The 23,902-nt window shown below is 63.7% G+C and overlaps 2 protein-coding genes across 4 annotated transcripts; one reads left to right on the forward strand and one right to left on the reverse strand.

The window, feature by feature from the left end:
• The first annotated feature begins 3,506 nt into the window (after positions 1-3,506).
• On the forward strand, positions 3,507-18,029 carry SEPTIN4 (septin 4). 3 transcript variants are annotated; one of them, XM_027729275.2, is made up of 12 exons: positions 3,507-3,600; positions 8,898-9,197; positions 9,405-9,498; positions 9,614-9,700; positions 10,484-10,607; positions 11,514-11,648; positions 11,716-11,833; positions 12,155-12,256; positions 13,259-13,355; positions 13,478-13,640; positions 15,916-16,015; positions 16,260-18,029. In XM_027729275.2, exons 1-12 carry the CDS (start codon positions 3,598-3,600, stop codon positions 16,317-16,319), a joined length of 1,383 nt encoding a protein of 460 aa, XP_027585076.1. In that variant the 5' UTR covers positions 3,507-3,597; the 3' UTR covers positions 16,320-18,029. The 3 variants fall into 3 exon arrangements, with proteins under 3 accessions (XP_027585076.1, XP_027585075.1, XP_039241626.1); XM_027729274.2 differs by lacking the exon at positions 3,507-3,600 and adding an exon at positions 6,545-6,620; XM_039385692.1 differs by lacking the exon at positions 3,507-3,600 and adding an exon at positions 7,867-8,649.
• A 4,343-nt stretch (positions 18,030-22,372) lies between these two features.
• On the reverse strand, positions 22,373-23,896 carry CCDC183 (coiled-coil domain containing 183). Its single transcript, XM_039385693.1, has 4 exons — positions 23,783-23,896; positions 23,543-23,668; positions 23,210-23,306; positions 22,373-22,581 (listed from the first exon to the last, which is right to left on the reverse strand). The coding sequence occupies exons 1-4, from the start codon at positions 23,870-23,872 to the stop codon at positions 22,469-22,471; spliced, it is 426 nt and encodes a 141-aa protein (XP_039241627.1). The 5' UTR covers positions 23,873-23,896; the 3' UTR covers positions 22,373-22,468.
• Between the last annotated feature and the right edge of the window lie 6 nt (positions 23,897-23,902).

Here is a 23,902-nt window from a genome sequence, read left to right on the forward strand (position 1 = left end):
CCTGGTGTGTGGGGTTTGGATTTGGGAGACCCCAGAAGGCCCCAGGTTTTGGGGGTCTCTGCTGCCTTGTAAGACTCAAGCCCAGGGAGCGACCCCGGCTCAGATCAAGGGAAATAAGCCAAAGGACAGGAGTTACACTCCAGGTTTTTGGGGTCCACCCTGAGCACAGACCCCCAAACCCACCTGGACATTGTGCTGGAGCAGAACTTGGGGGGCACCGTGGGATGCTTGATGTGGCTTATCCTCTCCGTGCTGTGAAAAATGAGTTTATTCCCAGCTTGGAGTCTGTTTGGAGACTGGAAATCGCAACCTCTGCCCGTCCTTTGGGGAGGCTTTTGGGATGGACCCTTCAGGGCTTTGGGATATGTTTCCCTGGGGGCAGCAGCGAGGTGCTCCTCTCCACTGGCATTCCTCGGCCCTGCCACTGCGCTGGGAAGCCCCCAAAACTGCATCTGTTGCAACAGAAGGAGCTAAAAATAGTCGTTCTCACGGCGGATGCAGGGAAGCATCCAAATATGCGGCCTCGGGAGCTGCCAGCAGCCGAGGACGGGGCTGACCCCCAGCCCATGCCTGGCTGACACCCTGCGACCTCTGCCACCCCAAATCTTCCCCCACTGACCCTTTGAAGCCCCCTCAGTGCAACCCGAGCCCCCAGGACCTGTCTCGATGCTGGGGCTCTGCTGAGTGCAGGCAGGGGGAGCAGGCAGCCCCCCGGTGCAGGCAGGGATGCAGGCACAGCAGGGAGGGGGAGCAGGCAGCCCCTGGGTGCAGGCAGGGTTGCAGGCACAGCAGGCAGGGGGAGCAGACAGCCCCCGGGTGCAGGCAGGGATGCAGGCAGAGCAGGCAGGGGGAGCAGGCAGCCCCCCGGTGCAGGCAGGGATGCAGGCACAGCAGGGAGGGGGAGCAGGCAGCCCCTGGGTGCAGGCAGGGTTGCAGGCACAGCAGGCAGGGGGAGCAGACAGCCCCCGGGTGCAGGCAGGGATGCAGGCAGAGCAGGCAGGGGGAGCAGGCAGCCCCTGGGTGCAGGCAGCCCCTGGGTGCAGGCAGGGGGAGCAGGCAGCCCCCCGGGTGCAGGCAGCGAGGAGTTAACCTCCCCACGCCCGCCGGATGCAGCATCCTGGGCTGGGCTCTTTCCATCTTGTTTTGGTTTGGAGGAATAAAAGCTTTGGCAGCAGCGGAGCCGCTTCCCAAAATAACTCGGCCTCCCATGGTAATTACAGAGCTCCGGGCCCCGGTGGCTTCCCAGCCGTGCTGGGACCTGCCGGACGGGGTGAGGGACACCGGGGTGCCTCGGGGACCTTGGGGACCTCTAGGGCTGTGCCAACCTCCCCTGGGTGTCACCATCGCCGCGTCATCCCCCAGCCGAGACCGTGCAGCCCGTTCTCTCCCTCCCGCTCCTCAGCTGATCCCTTCAGCTTTTAATGCTCTCCTTAAAGCCCGGGTTGCAGCTCGGTGGGCACTGGGCTACCAGAGAGAGGTCGTGGCAAGCTGGTGGCTGCGCCATGCTGTGCCCGCTGGCAGGGCTGAGAACACCCAGCTCATCACAGCAGTGCTCGGCCCGCCCTCCCACCCCCGCGGGGCTCGGGCGCTGCTCCTTGAAGGGCAGGGAGAGCCGGGGCTGAGCTCCCGGAGCCCCCCTAATCCCCGGTAATCTCGAAGGAAAGCGCTGGCTGTGGGGATTAGGGATGTAAACAGCCACCCTCACCTACCTGCCCCTGCCTGCCCCCACCTGCCCCCTGCCTGGAGCCCTCCAGGCAGTGAGGATGGGTCTCCAGAGAGTGGGATCCCTGCCTGGCCCCCCTAAATATGGGGTCCGGGTGGCCACCGGTGCTCTGTGAGGCTGTGCTGAGCCTGTGGTGGTTATTTATGGGAATAAAGGGAATGTGGAGCCATCTGGACACAGCCTGGCTCCATAATGTGGCAGGGGACGAGGCTCCAGGCAGTGACAAGGTTGGGGACAAGGCTGAGACGGTCCCTGTGGGGTTACACAGCCTCGGTCAGGGTCTGTGTGGAGCTGGATCCATCTTTTCCCACTGGGGAATTACCACTGGTTTTCCTTATGGGTAGGGAAACTGAGGCAGGGAGGAGGTGCCCGTGAGAGGGAAGCTCTGGGGATGCACGTGGCATTGCCACCCCCTGATTTGAGGGGGACAAGGACAGTCCTGCTGGGCAGCTGGACCGGGAGACTGAAATTTGGGGATGGCTGAGGCTGTGCCAGCTGCTCACGGCAGGGAACGGCCCCCGCCAGCCAAGGCTCCCCCTGCCCCTTTCCTGGCTGGAACAGCAGCGCCCCACGGTGCCCCAGCCGCGGTGCCAGCATCCTCCGCTGCCCTCGGGGCACGGGGACACAGACACTGCCATTCACACGGGCTCGAGGCCGGGGGCATCCTGGCAAGGGGCTGTCACTCCACCCCTGGCGTGGGATGGGGACAGGGACACAGAGCATCGGGTGGCTGGATCCCCGTGCCAGGTTGCCAACACACCAGCCAGGGGCAGGATGGCTCAGCATCAGCCCTGGGAAGGGCTGCAGGAGGCAGAAGCAGGTTGGCATTCTGCAGAGGGAGCACTGGAAAAGGCTGGGATCCAGTGCCCCGTGCCCACTGTGTCCTCAGCCCCTGGTACCCCCCAGGTGATGTGTGATGGGTGGTGTTGGCATGTTTTCCCAGTACCCAATACCCACTACCTGGTGCCCAGTGCTCCCAACACCCGGTGGCTGATGTGGAGCTCAATGTCTCCTGCCCAGTACCCGGTACCCACAGAGCAATGCCCAGTACTGGTGCCCACTCCCAGGAGTCACTCCCTGGCACTGGGGCTGTTCCCTCTCATCTGTGCCAGTCAGTAACTGCTGCTGAGGCCTTGTACCCACTGCCTGTACTGGGTCCTGACAATGTCCAGTACCCAGTACTGGTACCCAGTGCCTGTGCCCTGTCCCTGGTACTGGTGCCCTGTCCCTGCTGCAGTGCCCTGTTCCCGGTATCCAGTGTTGGTGCCCTGATGCCAGAGCCCTGTGCCTGGTGTTGCTGCCTTGTACCACCACCCCGTGCCCACTGTGCAGTGCCTGCTGCCTGGTGAGTGATGCCAGAGCCAGTGCCTGACCCCAGGGCCTGGTGCAGTGCTCTGTGCCCGGGCTGGGTGCTGATGCCAGTGCCCAGGACCAGTGCCCGGGATTGATGGCAGTGCTCCGTGCCAAGGCTGGATGCCCATGCCCAGGTGCTGGTGCCCAGTGCTGGTACCCAGTGCCTGATGCCACTGCCTGGTGTCCAGTGCCTGCTCCGGGTGACGTGTTCCCAACGCTTGATGTTGGTGCCCGTGCCCGGTGTGCCGTGCTTGGCCCCGGTGCCGGTGCCCGGTGCCAGGCGCTGTTTCCGATGCCGGTGCTGATGCCGGTGCCCGATGCCCGACTCCGTTGCCGGACGCCGGTGCCGGTGCCCGGTGCCGCCGCCGGTGATGCCGAGCGGCCGCCCCCCCCCGCCCCCCGGCCCGCCCCGCCCCGGGGCCGCCCCCGCCCCCGCCGCTGCTATTTCTGCTAATCCGCGGCGGGGCCCGGCCGTGCCCATCGGCAGCCGCCGCTCCCGGACGGCGCCCGGCGCCGCAGCCATGGTAAGGCCGGCGGGGAGCGGGGACACCGGCCCGGGCTGCCCCGCACCTCCCGGCACCGTGGCACGGGCCCGCTCCCGCTCCCGCAGCGCGGGCCCGCTCCGGTGCCCTCCGTGAAGGTGACGGTGCGCGGGGGCGGAGCGGACCCGGGGCCGCCGGTGCCGCAGCGGAGCGCGGGGGGGACACGGGCGGCACCTGCCCGGGCCCCGCGGGGGAGGCGAGGGGCGGCCGCGGGCCCCTCAGCGCGGCATCGGGGCGGGCAGCGCTCGGGAGCGTCACCTGCGTGTCCCCGCGTCCTGCCTCCCCCCGCCGGGTCCGTGCGTGGGCAGCGGGGGCTGCTCTCGGGTGGCTCCGTGCCGAGCATCGCTCCCCAGCGCGGCTCCTGGCAGGTCCCCGGGTTGCGGCGCTGGTGGCACCGCCAGCCTGGCCGGGCCCTCGGCGGGGACTGTCACACGCACGGAGCGGGCTCTGCACTCACCGGCAAGGTCCGGAGACGCCACCGGCATTCCCGGCCCGCGGGAGCTTGTCCTGCATCTCTCGTCCTGCCTCCCCCCTCCGCGGCGGTGGCGGGTCCCCGGGAGCCGCTCGGCAGGGCCACGTCCCCGCGGGGACCTCCGGCCACTGGCCGTGCCCAGGGTGGGGATGGGGACGGCGGGCTGTGGCCGTGGCTCGCGTGGCACCGGGGTGGCGGCCGCTGGGACAAGTGCCCTTGGTGGGGAGCGCTGTGGCCGCCCTTCCCCGGCAGCCGCCGTGGGAACCAGCCCGGCACATTCCTCGGGGGCTGGACGCAGTGGAAGCAGGGAGGAAGGAGGGCGGCTGGCGGAGCGTGTCGCAACGAGCGCCTTCCCGACAGGCTCCGAACTGTGGCTTTGGGATGCACAGAGCCAGGCTCGGGAACATCTGTGCGGAGGACGGCGGTCGCGGCTGGGTACCGGCAGGGAGCTGCGCTCCCTTCTCCCTGCATGTGGGGCTGGAGGTGGTCCAGAAGGACCCCCGGAGTTGGAGCAGGTGCCCCCCAACACCGGTGCCACATCCCTCTGTCCCCAAAGCAGTTCACGGCTCGGCCGGATAAATGGGATGAGCAATGGTACCCCCCGACCTCTGCTACCGGCTCTGAGTGGGCTGGATCTTGCCCGTCCCCACGTGCTGAGATGTCACCTTGTTCCCAACCCGGACAGCCCCCGCTGTCACTTCCCGGCTCACGGAGAGCCACCGCGCATGGCCCCATCCCGGGGTCCCCACGCAGGTGCTCACAGGTCCTTCCAGCTGGAGGATTCCCTGCAGGAATCGGCTAGAGCTGCTGCACCAAGGGATGTGGCTCTTGTCCCACCTGCTTGGTGGCCAAGGACCCGCGCTGCTGCCTACCCCTCACCCACAGGGTGCCCAGCACCCTGCTCCTCCGGGAGCTGTTGGGAGACTCAGATTCCCAATGGGATGCTGCTGATGGGTGGCAGGGGAGAGCTCTGGTTCTCCGGTGGGACCATCCCGTGCACCCGGAGCAGGCCTGTCCTGGGGGAGAGCCCGGCTGCTCCTGGCACTGCTGGGTTTGGTGGGGGCCACCGTGTTCCTGTCCCGTGCTGGGCTCGTGCCCTGGGGACGCCGCCTGTGCCCGGGGTGCTCAGCCGTGGTGACACGGGGGAGCAGCACGTGCTGCGCTCTGGGTGGCACATCTGGGTGTCACCTTTACCTCGGCCAGCCCGGTGTGCGGGCAGCACCTCGCCGCGGTGTTCCCTTCCTCCCCCTGCAGAAACAGGCTGGGGAAACACATCCCATGGGAATGCGGTGCCCGGCGGGAAGCCGCTAAGGGACAGCCAGGCTGTCCTAGCTCGGGCTGTGCCCGCTGTCCCCGCGTCCCCCTCTGCCGCAGCCCTCGGGCTGTCGCCGTGCGGGGCTGGCGCGATGCAGAGTGACAGGCGAGGGGGAGGCAGCTCGTGTGCCACCTCGCCGGGGCTGTGACAGCCCGGGTGTGAGGCCGCCTTGCACTCAGCCGGGTGTGTAATCTGCTTACGGGGGCACCGGCGCAGCCCCGGGCTCTCGCTGCCGTAAATCCCTGCTCCTGCCGGGAGTGCGGGCTGGGACGCTTGGAAAGCGGCCGAGAGCCCCTGGATCGCGCCTGAGCGGCTCTGATGCATCCCGACAATGCATCAAGGTGAATCAGCGTCCCCGGTGACCCCGAGGTGACAGCTGGGGAACCCTGGCTGCCACCCACGGCTCCTCCTGGGGCACTGTTAACCCTCCGCAGCCCAGGGATGAGCCGGGAAAGCCGAGGCAGGAACGCAGGAGCCTGGGATCCCTGTGGTGGATAGCGTCCCTGCTTCTCCCAGTCCAGGGCTGCGTCCTTCCCAGGGAGGCCCAGCTCCAGCAGGAACTTGGAGCCGTGTGGGGAAGCTTTAATTGTCAGGTGCAAAAGTGTGGAGTTTTTAAACAGCTTTTCATGGAAAACTGGGTTTCTCCCCTCAAAGAGGCTGTGGAGCCCTCCCTGGCTGGTGTCTGTGGGGTGCTCCAGGGTGAGGAGCAGGAAAGCATGTGCTGTGCAGCAGGATGGAGGGGGGTTTTATTTGAGGATGGAGGGGGTTTTTGTCCCAGGACAGAGGGCGGTTTTGTCCTTAGACAAAGGTGTTTCCAAGGACCGAGTGTCCTCCCGGGCTGTAGCCAAGCTGTGTGTTCAGCCCAGGGATGATGGTGATGATGATAATGGTCCTGCAGCCCCCCAGTACCTCCCTTGCCACCTTCTTGGCCAACGGTGCTTTTCTGGTCGTTGAAATCTCGGCAGCCGGGCAGGAGCTGGGCTTGGCTCTGCCCCGGGGGTTCCTCTACCCTCCTGTGCCCCGCAGCCCCCGCAGGGGCCGTGCCTGGCCCCTGGGTGCCCTGGGCGCCCGGCGCGGAGCCTGCCCAGGGTGGAGTTATGCTAATGCCGCTCCCCTTCCCTCGGCGCAGCCGGGACCACTCGGCATCTCCTCCTGGCCACGGGCGACACCGGCTGTGCCATGGCCACCTGCCCCGAGCTGCAGCCTGGGCAAGAGGTACGGGGGCACCGACCGTCCCCGGCGGGGCGAGAGAGAGGGCAGAGGGGATGGGGGACCCGGAGCACCCTGATACTGCGGGAAGGTGCCACAGCCGATGCTCCGTCCCTGGAACAGCCCTGCTGGGGGCTGCACTTGCTGCAGGAGCCCCAAGGATGTGGCGCAAACCCCTCCGGTGCTGCAGCACCGCCGAGGCCATCGGCCTCGCTGGGGATGGGGGGAGAGGGGGAGCCCCGAAGAGCCGGAGCCCCGAGGGAAGGAGCGGCAGCGGCACTGGAGGCGCTCGGAGGTGGCGGTGGCATCACCTCCCACTCCCCTGTGCCCCCGGCACGGCCGTGCTGTGGCGGGGGCTGGAGCTGAGCCCCCCCAGAGCAAGGTCGGTGAGGAAGAGGATGCTTCGCTCGCACAGACCCACCGAGCACTCGGGACCCGCGGGGGGACAGGGAAACACAGCGGGTCCTGCAGCCCCCGCCACGGGGCATCTGCTGTCCCCCAGCCTGGCACCGCGTCCCCCCGTGCTGGAGGCGCGGGGCAGGAGGAGAGGGGGCAGGAGGAGAGGGGGCAGCAGGAGAGGGGGCAGCAGGAGAAGGGGCAGCAGGAGAAGGGGCAGCAGGAGAAGGGGCAGCAAGAGAGGGGGGCAGCAGGAGAGGGGGGCAGCAGGAGAGGGGGGCAGCAGGAGAGGGGGCAGCAGGAGCAGAGGGCAATAGGAGAAGGGGCAGCAGGAGAGGGGGCAGCAGGAGAGGGGGCAGCAGAGGGGGCAGCAGGAGAGGGGCAGCAGGAGAGGGGCAGCAGGAGAGGGGCAGCAGGAGCAGGGGCAGCAGGAGAGGGGGCAGCAGGAGAGGGGGGCAGCAGGGAAGCAGCACAGGAGAGGGGGCAGCAGGAGAGGGCAGAGGGGGCAGGAGGAGAGGGGGCAGGAGGAGAGGGGGCAGCAGGAGAGGGGGCAGCAGGAGAAGGGGCAGCAGGAGAAGGGGCAGCAGGAGAAGGGGCAGCAAGAGAGGGGGGCAGCAGGAGAGGGGGGCAGCAGGAGAGGGGGGCAGCAGGAGAGGGGGCAGCAGGAGCAGAGGGCAATAGGAGAAGGGGCAGCAGGAGAGGGGGCAGCAGGAGAGGGGGCAGCCGTGCGAGCGCTCAGCGCCGGCAGCGCCGTGACCTTGTTTCCAGCCCGCTAATTCCGCGCATCCCGCCTCGCCGCCGGCACCGCTGCCCGCCCAGCGAGCGAGGACACGGCTGCGGGAGGACACGTGTCCCCACGGAGGGCTCTCGCCTCGAGGGCCCCCGATCTGGGGGGGCAGTGACCCCCAGCTGGGAGCCTGCAGAGTCAAGGGCTCCCCCAGACGCGCCGTGCCCCCTGTTTGGGGGTCTCGCTGCCCGTGGGGTCTCCTGGCAGTTGCCACGGCAGGAGCTTGGGGACCTTGGTCCCGCGGGAGCTACTGCCGGACATGCCCTTGGGAACGCGTCTCCTCCCGCCAGTGCTCGTAAACAGGATGTGGAGCCATCCCAAAGCCGGCGGCCCCGGCCCTCGTCCCCATCCGCCGCCCCACAGGGCCACCAGCCGGGGGTCGCTGTGCCTGGCCCCCCCAGCCCCTCCCTGGCGCTGCTGCCTGCGCCCGCTGCAGGATGGGCAGAGCCGGGGAGGGGGTGTCGGGGCCCTGGTGACATCTATGGGCCGGGTCCCCTGCCCTGGCTGTCCCCTGGGGCCGCAAGGACAGCAGTTCCTTGGGCCATCCCACGCTGAGACCCCACAAGTGGGCAGGTGGGGGGGCACGAGCAGACCCTTGCCCACTCTCTGCCTCCCCCCGGCCCCAGCCCCACTCCAGCTTCCCCCCCTCCTCCCCCCACTGCTCTTAATCACTTCTCGGTGTCTCTCCCTCCTCCCCGGCGCCCCCTCCCACCCTCCCGGCAGGCCATGGGGTGTGTGGGGGTCCTGGCCACCCCGGAAGACCCCGAGGAGCGGCAGGGTACCCAGGGGGATGGTGCCCATCCCTGTGCCCCGGAGTGCCAGGAGCTGGCTGCCGTCCCCACAACACAAGCTGTAAGAGCCCAGGGTGCACAGGACCACGGCTGTTCCCACTGCCATCCCCATGGATGTCCCCAGGGCTGTCCCCAGGGTGGTGGCTCGTCCCCTGGGGTGGCCGTGTCCCCCCTCTCCTCCCACCCCTGCCATCCTTAGGCTGCATGTGTCTGGCTGCTGCGGTTTGGGGGCTTCTGCTGCTGAGTCGAGTGGTGCCACCTCGGGCTGGCGCTGCCACCATTAGTGTCACCTCCTCCCGTATCCCCCAGATAAAGCGTTTCCTGAAGGAGGACTCGGACGAGGCTGAGCTGACCCAACTCCTGCGGGATTGCCCTCCGGCCGACAGCCCCAGGAAGGTGGAGACTCCGGAGGGCCGGCGGGAGCCCGGCCACCCCCTGGGCACTGCGGGCAGGGGCCCCGCCGAGGAAGCCACGGACGAGAGGGACTCCAGGATCTTCTCCCGGTCCCGGCCCCTGGATACCCCGCAGCACATCGCAGCCCCCCCGCCCCCCAGCCCCAACCGCCCACGGAGCCCCTGGGGGCAGCTGGACCCCTACGACTCCTCCGAGGTGCGGGACGTGTCCGTGGAGGGGCGGGGGGGGCACACAGGGGGTGAGGGGCTGCAGGAGTCACGGTGGAGGGTGTTCCCATCCTGCAACCGCAAAGGTTTAAGGCAGGAATGGCCCCAAGCCTGGGGGGCGGGAGGAGGGGGGTGGCCTGCCAGGATAGGAGGTGCGATGGTGTTGTCCCTTGTCCCACGTCCCCTCTGCCCGCAGGATGACAAGGAGTACGTGGGCTTTGCCACCCTGCCCAACCAGGTGCATCGCAAGTCGGTGAAGAAGGGCTTCGACTTCACCCTCATGGTGGCAGGTACGGGGGGCCCAGCTGGGCTGGGGGTGCTGAGCCCACTCTGGAGCCCAAACACCACGGGGCAGGGTGTGGGGGGTACTGGCTACACCCCCTCATCCTTGTCCCCCTTTTCCAGGGGAATCCGGGCTGGGCAAGTCCACGCTGGTGAACAGCCTGTTCCTGACAGACATGTACAGGGACAGAAAGCTGCTGAATGCTGAAGGTGAGGGGGGGACAGTCACAGCCCACGTGGGGTGTCCTGGTGACACAGGGGGGTGGCAGAGCCCCGTGATGCCCCTGGGGGGCTGCAGCCCCTCTCCCTGCCCAGCTGGGCTCCCCTGAAGCCACATGTGGCCCGTTGCCAACCACCTGCTGGCCCTGGGACGGCTCCAAAGCAGCAGGGACCCCCCTGCCCAGCACGGGGACCCCCCACAGGGGCTTTGTCCCCACAGGGAAAACAAGCCCTGGCTTGTTGGGAATTGCAGCAAATCCAGGAGGCTGAGGGCAGTCAGGATCTGGGGCCAGTTCAGCTACAGCCAGTTTTTGAATGAAAGTGGCCCAAACTTGCCCAAATCCCCAGGAGTTTGTGGGGTTTGTTTCACTTGTTTCCGCTGCTTGGAGTGAAAGCCAAAGAACACAATGCAGCAGAAGCCTCCTTATGGATGCTCCACGTGGAGGGGTGCTGGGGGTGAAGGGGCATGTGCAGCCTGGAGCTGTGGGGTCAGACATAGGGGTACAGGGGGCCCTCAATGCTCCCACAGCGATGTCACCCCCAGCAGACCCCTGTGCTGCCCGAGCTGGGGTCCTGGGGTGCAGGTGGCTTGGGTGGGCATCCATGGGGATCCATGGGGATGTGGAGACCATGGCATGGAGTCGGACACCCTGTGTCAGGAGCGATCCAGCAAAGCCACCCCAGCCCCCGGGGAGGGGGTGACACCTGTCCTGTCACCTCCATCCTCTCTTGCCCGTGGTGTCCCCGCTGTTGACGTGTCTCCTGCCACCCCAGAGCGCATCACGCAGACGGTGGAGATCACCAAGCACGTGGTGGACATCGAGGAGAAGGGGGTGAAGCTGCGCCTGACCATCGTGGACACGCCGGGCTTCGGTGACGCCGTCAACAACACCGAGTGGTGAGTCCCTGGGGGTGCTCCAAAGGAGCCCACGTTTTATAATATGTATTACTTTACATTAAATTATTTCCCACATTATACACACTACCCACGTAGGAATATCTCACATCCTTTGTGTGCACGACCCACATGGATTTTCGTGCTTCACCCCATAAACTCCCAGCCAAGACAACAACAGATCCAGGCACGAGGAACAGATATGGAATGTTCTAGGAATTAATTCAACAGTTCAGACTAAAACCTACTCAATGTTAACTTATAAGTATTATATGTAAACTAAATTAACTTAGTTTACATATAATATGTACAAGATAGTGTATATATATATCTATATATATATACACATACATACATATATATAGTATATATATAGTGGTTTTATATATAGTGTATATAGTGTGTATATATATGTATACACATATAACTTAACTTATATGTACAATGTTGACTTATAGGTGTATATATATATACACATATAACAACTTATATGTATACTGTTGACTTTTATATATATACACACACATATATATACATATAACTTAACTTATATGTATAATGTTAACTTATATGTGCAACCCACTGGATCCTCCTGGACACAGGAATGTTCCAGTACCTAATACCAATCCTCTAGGACATAACATCAATTAATACTTGCTCTAATGGCACACAAGGAGCATCAGGTTATCTCTTAACCGTATTTCTCACGTGAAATCAGCAGCCTGGAGTCAGTAAGGCCTGTCACCACAGCTGCAGGACCTTTCCTTCCCCCTGCACCCTCGCCCAAGAGGGTGGGCACGGCACGAGGGGTGGGATGGGTGAGAGCTGAGGGTCCACAGAAAGCCCAGGGGTCCGCAGAAAGCTTGGAAGTCCCACAGGGGACTCGATGTCACCCCACTGTCCCCGCAGCTGGAAGCCCGTGGCCGACTACATCGACCAGCAGTTCGAGCAGTATTTCCGTGACGAAAGTGGCCTCAACCGGAAAAACATCCAGGACAACCGTGTCCACTGCTGCATCTACTTCATCTCGCCCTTCGGCCACGGGTAGGGGCACTGCCGGGCTGGGGGGGCTGGGGAGGGGTTGGTGGGGCTCACCAGGCTCCCCCCGCAGGCTCCGGCCCCTGGACGTGGAGTTCATGAGGGCCCTGCACCAGCGCGTGAACATCGTGCCCGTGCTGGCCAAGGCAGACACGCTGACCCCCGCCGAGGTGGAGCGCATGAAGAACAAGGTGAGGGGGGATCGCTCCAGCCTGGAGCCATCCCGGTGGGTTCCTGGGCGTGGGGGTGCCCTGGGGGTCCCCGCTTGGCTGGGGGTTCTGTCCATCTCCTGCCTGGACTTTGGCCGGGAGCATTCTCCATGGAGGACCATGTTGACCCCGTGGCCACCCAGGATCTCCCTGGGGCTCAGCTGGGGGCTGGAAGGGTTTGAGGGGTGTCCGTGACACCTAGTCTGGGGGGAACAGGCTTTTGGGGGATACTGGCACTGTGTGGTGTCTCTCACCCCTTCCCGAGGGCCGGAGCCCTGCCCTGAGGGAGATGTTTGCCTCCAGATCCGGGAGGAGATCGACCACTACGGCATCCGCATCTACCAGTTCCCCGAGTGCGACTCGGACGAGGATGAGGAGTTCAAGCTGCAGGACCAGGCACTAAAGGTGGGTCTGGCTCCTGCAGCTCCATCCTTGGAGGGGCAGAGCCCCGTGGTTGGGAGGACACATCACCCTGGGGTACCTGTAGGACTTTTTGGGGCCACACAAGCCCTGCAGGGAGGGCACATCACCCTGGGGTACCTGCAGGAATTTTTGGGGCCACAGAAGCTCTGCAGGGAGGGCACATCACCCTGGGGTACCTGCAGGAATTTTTGGGGCCACACAAGCTCTGCAGCAGCCCCAGCGTGGAGGGGCTGGTACGTGTCACACTACCCGGACACATCGCCAAGATCCCACAGCTTGGCGGGATGGGGAAGGGGTGGAGAAGCTCGTGCCACTGCCCCTGGATCTCCACAGCTTGAGATATCTTGGCAAAGGGATGCTGGACACAGCCGAGGAGATACCTGTGGAGGGATGTGGGGCATGGCAGGCAGGACAGAGCCCTGTTGACCCCCTGTTATTAAAATTATTAGAAATGCCTCTGCCTGAATCAAGGTGCAAATGAGCCTCAGACAGGCCACTTTGCAGTTTGACAGAGAACCTTTCTATGATTCTTTCCAGAGAGGGTAGTCAGCCATTGGAATGGGGGTGGAATAGATATATATATACACTATCTTGTACATATTATATGTAAACTAAGTTAATTTAGTTTACATATAATACTTATAAGTTAACATTGAGTAGGTTTTAGTCTGAACTGTTGAATTAATTCCTAGAACATTCCATATCTGTTCCTCGTGCCTGGATCTGTTGTTGTCTTGGCTGGGAGTTTATGGGGTGAAGCACTTCCTGCCCAGGGAAGTGGTGGATTCTCCGTCCCTGGAGGTTTTTAAGATGAGACTGGATATGGCACTCAGTGCCATGGTCTGGTAACCACGGTGATAGTGGATCAAGGGCTGGACTTGATGATCTCAGAGGTCCTTTCCAACACGGCTGATTCTATGATTCTACGATTTTGACGTTTAAGACAATGAACAACATTTCAGTCTCTCCCACCCCCTCCTGCAGGAGAGCATCCCCTTCGCCGTCATCGGCAGCAACACGGTGGTGGAGGCCAAGGGCCGGCGCGTCCGTGGGCGCCTCTACCCCTGGGGCATCGTGGAAGGTAAGGCCGGGCTGTCCCCAGTGTCCCCACGGCCATTTGGGGATGGGGATGTCGCCCTACGTTGGTGCTGCCGAGCCCCGGGGGGGGGTCGGGGAGCCCCCTGACCTCGGGCTGCCCCGCAGTGGAGAACCCGTCCCACTGCGACTTCGTGAAGCTGCGGACGATGCTGGTGAGGACCCACATGCAGGACCTGAAGGACGTGACGAGGGAGACCCACTACGAGAACTACCGCACCCAGTGCATCCAGAGCATGACCCGCATGGTGGTGAAGGAGAGGAATCGCAAGTACGGGGCTGACAGAGGCGGGGCCAGGCTGGGCAGGGACGGGTGGGGGGGAGGTGTCCTCTCCTCGGGGTGACCCCAGCCCACTGCCAGCGGTGGTCTCCAGGGGTTGGGGTTGTGTGCCTGTCTGTGCTGGGGTGGGCAGGGGGTTGGGGGGTGGGGTGGGGGGCCCTTCCTGTGTCCCAGGGCTGGGAATGGCTGGGGGTGATGGGCCAGAAGCGAGGGGGATCCTGTGTCGCTCAGGGCTGGGTCTGTCTTAGGTGGGGATTCTCCAGCAGTGAGGGGGATCCTATGTCACCCTCGGGGCTGGCTGGGGTAGTAAGGGGGACCCTGCATCCCCCCAGGGCTGGGATTGACAGAGGGGGATGATCCAGCGGAGGGGAGACCCTGCATCTCCCCAAGGCTGGGATTGATGGAGGGAGATGATCCAGCAGTGAGGGGCACCCTGTGTGCCCCCAGGGCTGGGAGGGGTGTGGGGGTATGCTCTACCAGCAAGGAGGACCCCGTGTCCCCCCTGGCCAGGGCATGTCTCAGGGGATGCTCCAGCAGTGAGGGGGATCCTGCATCCCCCTGGGGCTGGCTGGGAGGGGATGCTCCAGCAGTGAGGAGGACCCTGCATTCCTGCAGGCTCCGGGGCCAGAGCAGGACCCAGACAAACATCCCGTGCTGGGGCTCTGCTCCCAGACCAGCTGCAGCCATGGCACCCACATCCCCTTTAGCCATTCCAAGATGCTGAGGGAGCCCCCCAAGGAAGGGGGGGCCGTCCAGCCGTGGGGTTGGAGCAGTGTGGGAGCGAGTGGAGGCTCTGTGGGTCGGGGGGGGGGGGTTGGAGCAGCGCTGTGGGGGGCTGCCCGGGGCTGTAGGCACCTCTCTAGGTACCTCTAAACGGTCTCTCCCTGCGTGCCCCGGGCAGGGGCCGTCCCTCCGTGCTGAGGCTGTGCTGCGCCGACTGCTCCGCCGACTGAGCCGCGACCGGCCGGGGCCGCGCTGGGTCCCGCCCTCCTCCCCCTGCCACCCCCTGCCATCCCCCTGCCACCCCCTATAAAGTACTTGTTGGTACCCAACACTGTCTTGGTCCTTCTGTGCCAGCGCAAGGGCCGGGCAGCCGCCCTCGAGGCGAGCCTGCCCCGTGGCTACCCCCCCGCTCAGTGGCCACCCCCCCAGCCCCGTGGTCACCCACTCGTGTCCCACACAGACTGCCCTTGGGGTGCCAGGAGGATGCTGTGTGCTGGTGCCATCACCCCCGCTCTCCCAGGGCTGGGGACATGTGGCCCCAGTTGGTGGCACCGAACCCCCACAGTGGCTGGCAAAGTCCTGCCCTCCCAGGGGAAGTGATTTTGGAGTGCAGACAGTCTTTGCTGGGCTGGTGGAGCTGCTCATCCCAGTGCTGGTGCCTGGCTCCAGCCTTGTCCTGCTGCCAGGGGTGGAGGGAGCTCCGTGTGCTCCCCACTGTGTCCCCCCAGGGTGAGGAGCCGTGACAACGGGCAGCGACTTCCAAGGCACCTCAAAACGTGGCCAAACCCCGTCCCTTGCCCTGGCACAGCCCCCTGGCACAACGGGACCCCACAGGGCAGGGATGGCCCGTCCTGCCCGTGCCACATCCAGTGTCCATCACTGGAGGGGCCACGCTGCAGTGGCACGTGGAGGTGGCACGTGGCGGCACGTGTGACCCTCCCAGCCCTGTCGTCACCCATGGCACGTGGCATCCAGAGGGACGGGTGGGAGAGCTGGTCCCTCCCAGTGCCTCGGGCATGGGAGAAGCCATCGATCCGGGCTGGCTGCAGTCCTGTGAGGGGGGATGGCCTCGGGGGGATGCTCATTGCTCCCTCCTCCAGGAATGGGGTTGAACGGGAGCTGAGGCTCAGGAAAAGGGGTGTGGAGCATCCCTGGGGCTGGCTGGGCACGGAGGTGCCCGGTGAGCCCGTCCTGAAGCAGCAGGGCAGAGAGGGGAGGTGCCAAGGTTATGGTGTTTTAAAGCAGCAGAGAAAATATTGGGCCAGCAGAGCCCAATCCCAGTGGGATGCTTCCCAAAATGGGAGGGTCTGCAGGAAGTCCCTGGGTCGTCCCCCCTCCCAGTGGTGTGTGGCAGGTTGGGGTTGCTGAGGTTTGGGGGGATACCTGGAGCCTCTCACATCCTCAGGGCCTCTTGTGTTGATGGCCTGGAGGCTCAGGGGCTGTGCAGGTGGGTGGTGGACACGGCCCAGTTTGGGGTATCCGTGGGGGAATGTCCTCTCAGGGGGGCTGGGAAAGCATCCTCACCTCCTCTGTCTTCCCACAGCAAGCTGACACGGGAGAGTGGGACAGACTTTCCCATCCCCGTCATCCCCCCAGTGCCAGATGTGGAGACGGAGAAGCTCATCCGGGAGAAGGACGAGGAGGTGAGTGTGGGGGGAGGCTGAGCCCCCCCGGCCCCCCTTTCCCCTCTCTGCAGCCCCAGCCGTGGCACATCCATCGTGGGCCACCCTTTCTGCACCATCCCAGCAGCTGCTGCTCCTCAGGCCAAGGGTCAGGAGGTGCTGAGGGGCATCAGAAGGTTCCCCCCACTCACCTCCTGCTGATCCCAGCCTGCCTGGGGCTGGAAGTGCCGGCACCCCCCACGACCCCTGCTCTGCTCCCTTCCAGCTGCGGCGGATGCAGGAGATGCTGCAGAAGATCCAGAAGCAGATGAAGGACTCACACTAGCCTCTTCCTCCGCCTCCTCCTCCTCCTCCTGCTCCTGGCCCCCGGATCAGAAATGTTTACATCACGCTCCGCCCCGCCCGGCCCCGCCAGACTCGGTACCAACCGCACCCGCCACCTTAAAGCTGCTGCGGTATCGCCTTATCCACCGCCCAGCGCCGCCCCGGGGGACAGCCGGGGACAGCCGGGGACAGCCCACCCGGCCCGGGGGTCCCCTGCCCCCGTGTCCCCCCGCCCCCGGGGACAGCTTTGTCCCCCAAGCTTTGGCTTTCCCTGTGTCCCCCCAGCTCTGGGCCAGCCCGCTCCCCCTGTCCCCGTGTCACCTCGGGCTCCTGCTCACAGCCTTCACCTCGGCTCGGCCCTGGTTTAAGGGGAGAGGAAACGGGGGCACTGGTGCCAGCCCCCCCAGCTGCCCCGCCGTGGGGGACAGGGCTGTTTGTTGCCTTGGTACGGAGGGACAGCAGCTCCCGGGGGGCACAGGGGACCCAGGGGATGGAGGGACAGCCACCACCCTGTCCGTGTGCAGGGGGACTGAACTTGTCAGTGTCCAGCCCTGTGTCCTCACCCTGTCCCCACGGAGTGACACCAGGAATCCCGGGCCCCGGGGAAAGTCCCTTGAACCCCAAATCAGAGGTCGGGTCCCCAGCCCGGCTCCCCCTGGCTGTTGGCCCTGTAAAGCAATAATGACAGTCCTGTGCCTGTGGCACCTCCCACCCCATGGCAACGGCGTTGTCCCTGCTGGTATTTTGGCCCGTGGTGCCACTTGCTTGTCTGTGGTGTCCCTGTGTGCCCAGGATGTCCCTGCCCCTGCCGCTTCCTGGCAGAGCATCCCTGTGTGTTCTCCAAGGATGTCCCCATCCATGTTACTTCTCAGTGAAGCACTGCTGTGTGTCCCCATGTTCCCCCGTGATGTCCCCATGTTCCCCCACAGTGTCCCCATGTTCCCCCACAGTGTCCCCGTGTTCCCCTGTGATGTCCCCCTCGGTGTTGCTGCCCTTGGGAGCACTGCAGCTTCTCTCCCCCAGGCCGTCCCCATCCGTGTTGTGTTCCCCCAGAGCACTGTGCTGCATCCCTGTGTCCCCCCCAGGATGTCCCCACCCCTGTTCCCACCCTGCAGGGCACTGTGTTGTGTCCCTGTGTCCCCCCAGGATGTCACCAGCTGTGTTGCTTCCCGACAAAGCCCCGCTGTGTGTCCCCAGGGGGAGCCTGGCCCACAGCTCCCGGTGTCCCCGGGGACTGGATCCCAACCCCTTCAGCTCCTGCTCCCTCCTGGCTCCAGGGAAGGACAAAAGGGGCTGGTGAGGCAGAACTGGGAGCAGTGGGATCACTGGGAGCTTGCTGGCAGGGGGGTGTGTCCTGTCCCCACCAGGGCCACCCAAGGTGGGGTCCCCCAGGTGGGTTCACCCCTGGTGGGGGCTGTGCCCGGCCGAGGCTCGGGGTGGGTCTCCAGGCACGTGCCCCCCGTGTCCCTGTGCCAGCCAGGGGTTCCCCGTGGGCAGGGCCCCCCCGGGCAGGGCCCCGCAGGGTATATTAGTGCTTTCCTTTTTTTAATCTCGCTATTTTCTTACAGAAGCCCCTCCTCCCTTGGCATGACGGTCCTAGAGGCGTTTGTTAACGGATATAAGCAGAGTATAGGTTTATAAATTCTTATAGAGTTAGTGGAAATATTTTTATCCCTCCACAACTGTTCTCAATAAATAACGGCTGACCCGGCTTGTCTGCAACCCTGAGTGGCTTCTGCACCAACACCCCACATCCCTGGGCATCCCACATTCCCACATCACTGGGCATCCCACATTCCCACATCCCTGGGCATCCCACATCCCTGGGCATCCTGTGTCCCTGGGCACCCCACATTCCCACATCCCTGGGCATCCCGCATCCCTGGGCATCCTGTGTCCCTGGGCACCCCACATTCCCACATCCCTGGGCACCCCACGTCCCTGGGCTGGCAGGGTCTTGCCCCGTGGCCTCTTGTTCTCAGTTCCTGTTTCCTTGGCAAAGGCTTAAAACAGATATTGGGGGGTTTGTGCTGCACCCACAGGGACACTCAGCTTGGGGAGGGGTGGCAGAGCCCTGTGGGACACCCTCTGGGGATGAGGGGGCACAAGGAGGGGGTGCCCCCATCACCTGCTGCTGGCTCGTCCCCCTCTCCCATGGCTTGGGGTGCTGCTGGTGTTGGGGTGTGATGGGAACTGGGGGGGCAGAGCCCGAGCCAGGGTGTGGAATTGCCCTCCATGTGCTGCCCCGGGCACCCCTGTGCCCCTGCCAGCGGGGTGAGCCCTGCCAGGAGACACCATCAGTTCCTGTGCCCAATTGCCACAGCCTGGCTTGCCCAGGAGCAAGTGGGGTGGAGGGGTGGGCAGAGCACACCAGGATGGATGAGCTGCATCTCCACCTGCCTCCCAGTGGGCATCGTCCACCTGCACCCTGTTATCCCTTCCTGCACCCCATTGTCCTGCCCTGCATCCCAAGATACCCCCTGCTCCATGACCCTACCCTGCTCCCTGCTCTCCTCCATGTTTTGGATCCAGCCTGGCACAGGGTGGGGTGTCCAACAGCCCAAATCCCACTGGGAAGCAGATGCTCCCAGCCCTGCTGTGCCTGGCTGGGTGTGTGTCATGGTTTAAGCCCCCCCAGGTTCATGGCTGTGTCCTTTCTCTGGGCTAAAGTGGCCAAAGCACTTCCCAGGGGTTGCCCAGGTTCCTTGGCAGAGCCGAGGCCAGGCTGTGCCCTTCCCTGCCCTCTGCACCACCCAGGACACACTGGATTGGGTTTTCCACCATGGTGAGGGTGCAGCTGATGGGCTGGAGGGAAGGGGGCACCCAGTGGGGCTGTGAGAACCTCAGCAGGGCCAACCAGGCCAAGGGCAAGGGCAGGGACCAGGGGCAGGGCGATCCCCAGGGCCAGCACAGAGTGAGGGAGGGATGGGTGGGAGGGTGGATGAATGGATGGAGGGATAGATGGATGGATGATGGGTGGATGGATGGATGGAGAGGTGCCTGCTGAGAAGGACTGGGTATTACTGGTGGGTGACAAACAGGACATGACCCATCCACGGGCACTGGCAGCCCAGAGAGCCAAGTGTGTCCTGGGCTCACCCCCAGCAGTGTGGGCAGCAGGGGATGGAGAGGGTGCTCCCCCTCTGCTCCACCCTCCTGAGACCCCCCTGGAGCTGCCTCCAGCTCTGGGGGCCCAGCACAGACAGACATGGCCAGGAGGCCACCAAAACGGCCCGAGGTGGCCCACGGTCCCCACCCTAGAGAAAAGCTGCCTGTGGGGAGCTGCCAGCCCCACCCCCTGCCTGCTGCACCTTCTGCCCTTGCTGAGGGTCAGGGCTGGGCCAGGACAGCACCTCCCTGGGGTCCTTCCCTCCTTTGCCTGTGGCTGGGGATGCCAATTCCTGCTGCTCACCAAGCCCCATCATCCCAACCATTAACCCTCCTGTCAGCAACATGGAAATGGGGGAGCTTCCTGGGGTGGAAGGAGCTCCTCACCCCAAAGGCTGGGCTACAGGAACCTCCCACATCCCACCCTTGCAGCTCCAAGATGGATCCCCTGCCTGCACCTCCCTCCCTAGAACAGCCAACAGAGCCTCTGCTTTGGGCCCCTTTGGCCTCAGACCGGCTGATTTATCCAGTTCCACTTCTCCCCAGAGCATAAAACCCAGTGCTGAGGCTCCAGCGACAGCCCCAGCTGTGCCTACCCTTCGTTCCATCTGATTTTCATCACACCTTTAAAAATAAAAAGTCCCAAACCCACTCAATCCCAGCCTTCCCAAGGCAGAGATATTTCCACATGGCAAATACTTCCATTCCCTGATGTCCTATTTTAGTTTTCACCCCAGTGCTGGCACTGGTTGAAGACATCCCTGCTGGAGCTCCAGCCAGGCTGGGAGGGAGGGAATAAGGGTTTCTTAGGGCTGGAAAGGAGATCTCTCACCTCCTCCCCTGGGCTGTGCCACCCACGTCTGACACCCAGTGAGACCTCAAGTGGTGTCAGCCCTTCCCTTCCCTTCCCTTCCCTTCCCTTCCCTTCCCTTCCCTTCCCTTCCCTTCCCTTCCCTTCCCTTCCCCTTTTCCCTTCCCCTTTTCCCTTCCCCTTTTCCCTTCCCCTTTTCCCTTCCCCTTTTCCCTTCCCCTTTTCCCTTCCCCTTTTCCCTTCCCCTTTTCCCTTCCCCTTTTCCCTTCCCCTTTTCCCTTCCCCTTTTCCCTTCCCCTTTTCCCTTCCCCTTTTCCCTTCCCCTTTTCCCTTCCCCTTTTCCCTTCCCTTCCCCTTTTCCCTCCCCTCCCCTCATTTATTCCTTACATTATTAACAATATTTTCCCCTATGGCAGACCCCCCTTCAGCCCCACATTTTCCCCACTCCTTTCCAAGGTTCTCCCTCTGGCTCCTTCCCCCCTCTCGTACCTCTTCTCCACCTGTCACATCCACTCCCGGCGCCGCCTCTCCGGGATCCCGGGGAGCCAGGAGCAGTCCCTCCGATTGCACCCGGCGCCGTCTGCGTGCCCGGGAGCTGCCGGCTGGGGGGTGACAGCCCTTCCCTCGCCTTGGAAACGTGAGGAGGGCTGGGATGCGGTGTCTGAACGCATCCAATGGATGCTCCTGATGGCGCAGGTACAGCCCTGGTGACTCCGCTCACAGCTGGGGGAGATCAGAGAGGTGAAAACCCGGTGCTGTGGTTGTGCTGCTGCTCTTCCCCTCCTTTAAGGGCAGCTGAAACATCCCAGAACTACCTTCCAGCTGGAAAATGGGCCACAGAGCAAATCCTCCATCCAGCTCTGGCAGAGAAAAGCCTTCAACACCTTTGTGGCTTCTCTGTTCCCCACGGCCAGAGTGGGAAAACCAGACCACGAGCTTGGAACCTTCCTCAGGCTGGGAGAGCTGGGGGGTTCATCTGGAGAAGAGAAGGCTCCAGAGAGACCTGAGAGCCCCTTCCAGGGCCTAAAGGGACTCCAAGAGAGCTGGAGAGGGACTTGGGACAAGGCATGGAGGGACAGGACAAGGGGGAATGGCTTCCCACTGCCAGAGGGCAGGGTTGGATGGGATATTGGGAAGGAATTCCCGGAGCTTCCTAGAAAACACTCAAGTTGTGCTGTGTTTTGAAAATACAATTCCCATTGCACATGAGACCCACCAAGAACATTCTGGGTGACCTGCCAGCGTGCTCAGGGGGTTGGCAGAGCCAGCCATCCCCCCCCAGTGATGATACCACCAGCAATGGCAGCACAAAGCACAGAGCCCAGGCTGCCAGAAATGGCAGTGAAAGGCTGCTCTGATGCTGATATTCCCCTGGAAGTGGCCCAGGTGCCACTGTCCTGGATCTCTGTCCGGAACCACAGGTAGAACCTTGGAGAAACAGCACCATCTGTTTGCAGCATTGCTGCACCAGAGCAGAGGTGACAAGGTGGCCTCCACGGGAGGGTGTCTGTGACCCATGAGCAGGGCTGAGGGTCCCACCCTGGAGCCAAGGGCTTGGTGCAGCATCCTCTGCTGTCCTGGGCCAGGCTGGGGCCCCCTGAGCTCCAGCCCCTCCTGCAGCCCTCAGGTGACACCTGGGGCTCGCCCCGGTTCAGGGTTGTGAGTAGGAGTTACACGGGGTGTGTGCAGGGACCAGGGAGGGGACAGCCACCAGGGGTCTGCAGGGAGGTCAGGCAGCCCCAGGCTGGGGGCTTCAGCTCAGGTTTGGCTCTTTCCAAGGCAGGGTCTGCCCTTCTGCTCCCAAAAACATTCACCCTGAGGGTCACTCGGGTCTCAGCCTGTTCCCCACGTTTCCCCATCGCTGCCTCAGGCAGACACCGGCCCATCGGGGGCCCAGAGCTGGCTGGTGGGGCAGAGGTCCCAAGAAGGTGTTGGCCCCACAGGACCAAGGGGGAGAAGGCCAGCCTGCCCCCATCTTTGCTCCAGCTGGGAAGCTGTGCCCACCCAGCCCATCCCCACCTCTGTGGGGGGAGCAGCCGGGCAAGGGGCAGGGGCTGCCCCCAAACCCAGCTCAGCCCCTCAGTGCTGGGCCCCCCACGTGATCTGGGTGACAGAAGTGACAAAAAGACCACCCATTCCAGCTTTGCCACAGAACTGGGAGGAATGAAGAAGATCTGCTTTAATAAACCTGCTGGGGAAAGGGCACGAGGGGTGGCCTGGGGCTCCCAAAGCTACTTCCTTTTGCGGCGTTTGGTGTTCATCCTGACCAGCTGCTGCCCCTGCTTCTTGATGTCTGCCCGGCTCGGGATGTAGTCCTGCTCTTCTTCTTCCAGATCCAAGGACACTGCAGGGGAGAGTGGAGAAGAGGGGGATGGGAGGCTCTGAGGGCTGTTCCTGCTGTGCTCAAGTCCCTGGCAGAGCCAGCATGTTTTGTTGGGCTGGTGGGACCCCAGAGAGCCCCCGTGCTGAGCACCAGGGCTTTTCCAGCCCAGCACCCCAGAGTGACCTGCAGGACCCAGTGATGGCCCATCTCCAACACTGCTGGGGCTTCCCACAAAGGTCTGGAGCTACAGGGTGGTGGGCACAGCTCCTGCTTTGCTAAAAATGGTGGTGACCTGCCAAAAGCTCTTTGCCTCCTCCAAGAGTGTCCACAGGCAGAGCCAAGTACTGGTTATTCTTCCCAGCCAGGTGATTTTGAAGACAAGGGACTCCCTGCTTGCCCTACAGCATCTCTCCTTGTTCCCACTGTGGCCTGGTGCTCATCATCCCCCATCTGCCTTCCTTCTCCCACAGCCCCACCTCAAACCACCACCCATGCTCAAAGCCCTGGGGACAGCCAAGGTCAGCCCCAGGATCTGGAGGAAGCTCGTGGGTTGGGGTGTGCTGGGACAGTGGGAGGCAGACAAGGACCCCCAGAAGTGCCAGCAGGCAGGGGCTGGGACAGTCACTGTGTCCCCACTGTGCTCTCCTACCGTGGAATGCAGTGCCCACATCCTCAAAGGAGATCTTCAGGTTCTGTGCCTCAGCCGCAGTTGATTTCTCCAGGAGGTTTCTGACCTTCCCAAAAATCTGTGAGAGACATGCTGGGATAAGTGCTGATGGGAAGGTGGGTGTTAGAGCCCAGGGGGTGCCCCACCTCGCTGGTGTGGGGACACCTCACAGCTCCCAGAGCCATCTGGGGCTCAGCTGCTCCGTGGCTCTTCCCTGTGGCCACCTCCACGCTCTGGGTGAGGAAGGATGACTTGGATGGGCAGTGAGAGCCCTGTGTGGGTCCCCAAAGGTACATCAGGGACGGAGGGACGGACCTCACTGTGCTTGTCGTAGGTCTGGGCGCTGGGGGGGCGGTCGGACACCCTCTGCTTCAGGTAATGCAGCTTCTCCTCACACTGCTTGAGCTTCTCCTCCAACCCCACGGGCCGGGGAGAGTCCCCCTGGAGGGAGGGAGAGGGAGAACAACCACCTTGGTGGGGAGAGCGAGCCCCTCGTGGTGGTGGTGGCTGCACCAGGGGTCACCCTGTCCCACCCCACTGGGGCCACGCGGGCACCTGGTCGGGCATGGTGATGCTGTGGAGGTGGACGAAGAGGTTGTCGATGCTGTTCTCAAACTCGATCAGCTGCTCCTGGTTCCTCCTCATCTGCGCCTGCAGCTGCTCCAGCCGGGACTC

Source organism: Pipra filicauda, unplaced genomic scaffold (assembly GCF_003945595.2).
Source record: "Pipra filicauda isolate LSUMZ 115617 unplaced genomic scaffold, ASM394559v2 scaffold428_size586839_pilon, whole genome shotgun sequence".
Classification (NCBI taxonomy): domain Eukaryota; kingdom Metazoa; phylum Chordata; class Aves; order Passeriformes; family Pipridae; genus Pipra; species Pipra filicauda.

Excerpts from the sequence above, each read along its gene's own strand:
- SEPTIN4 (XM_039385692.1), top strand. The coding sequence starts at position 8,524 with ATGGGGTGTGTGGGGGTCCTGGCCACCCCGGAAGACCCCGAGGAGCGG. Across the intron at positions 13,641-15,915 it reads GTGAAGGAGAGGAATCGCAA|CAAGCTGACACGGGAGAGTG; the intron begins GTACGGGGCTGA and ends GTCTTCCCACAG. Across the intron at positions 16,016-16,259 it reads TCCGGGAGAAGGACGAGGAG|CTGCGGCGGATGCAGGAGAT; the intron begins GTGAGTGTGGGG and ends GCTCCCTTCCAG.
- CCDC183 (XM_039385693.1), bottom strand. The coding sequence starts at position 23,872 with ATGAGGAGGAACCAGGAGCAGCTGATCGAGTTTGAGAACAGCATCGAC. Across the intron at positions 23,669-23,782 it reads GCATCACCATGCCCGACCAG|GGGGACTCTCCCCGGCCCGT; the intron begins GTGCCCGCGTGG and ends CCCTCCCTCCAG. Across the intron at positions 22,582-23,209 it reads TGTGGGCACTGCATTCCACG|TGTCCTTGGATCTGGAAGAA; the intron begins GTAGGAGAGCAC and ends TCTCCCCTGCAG.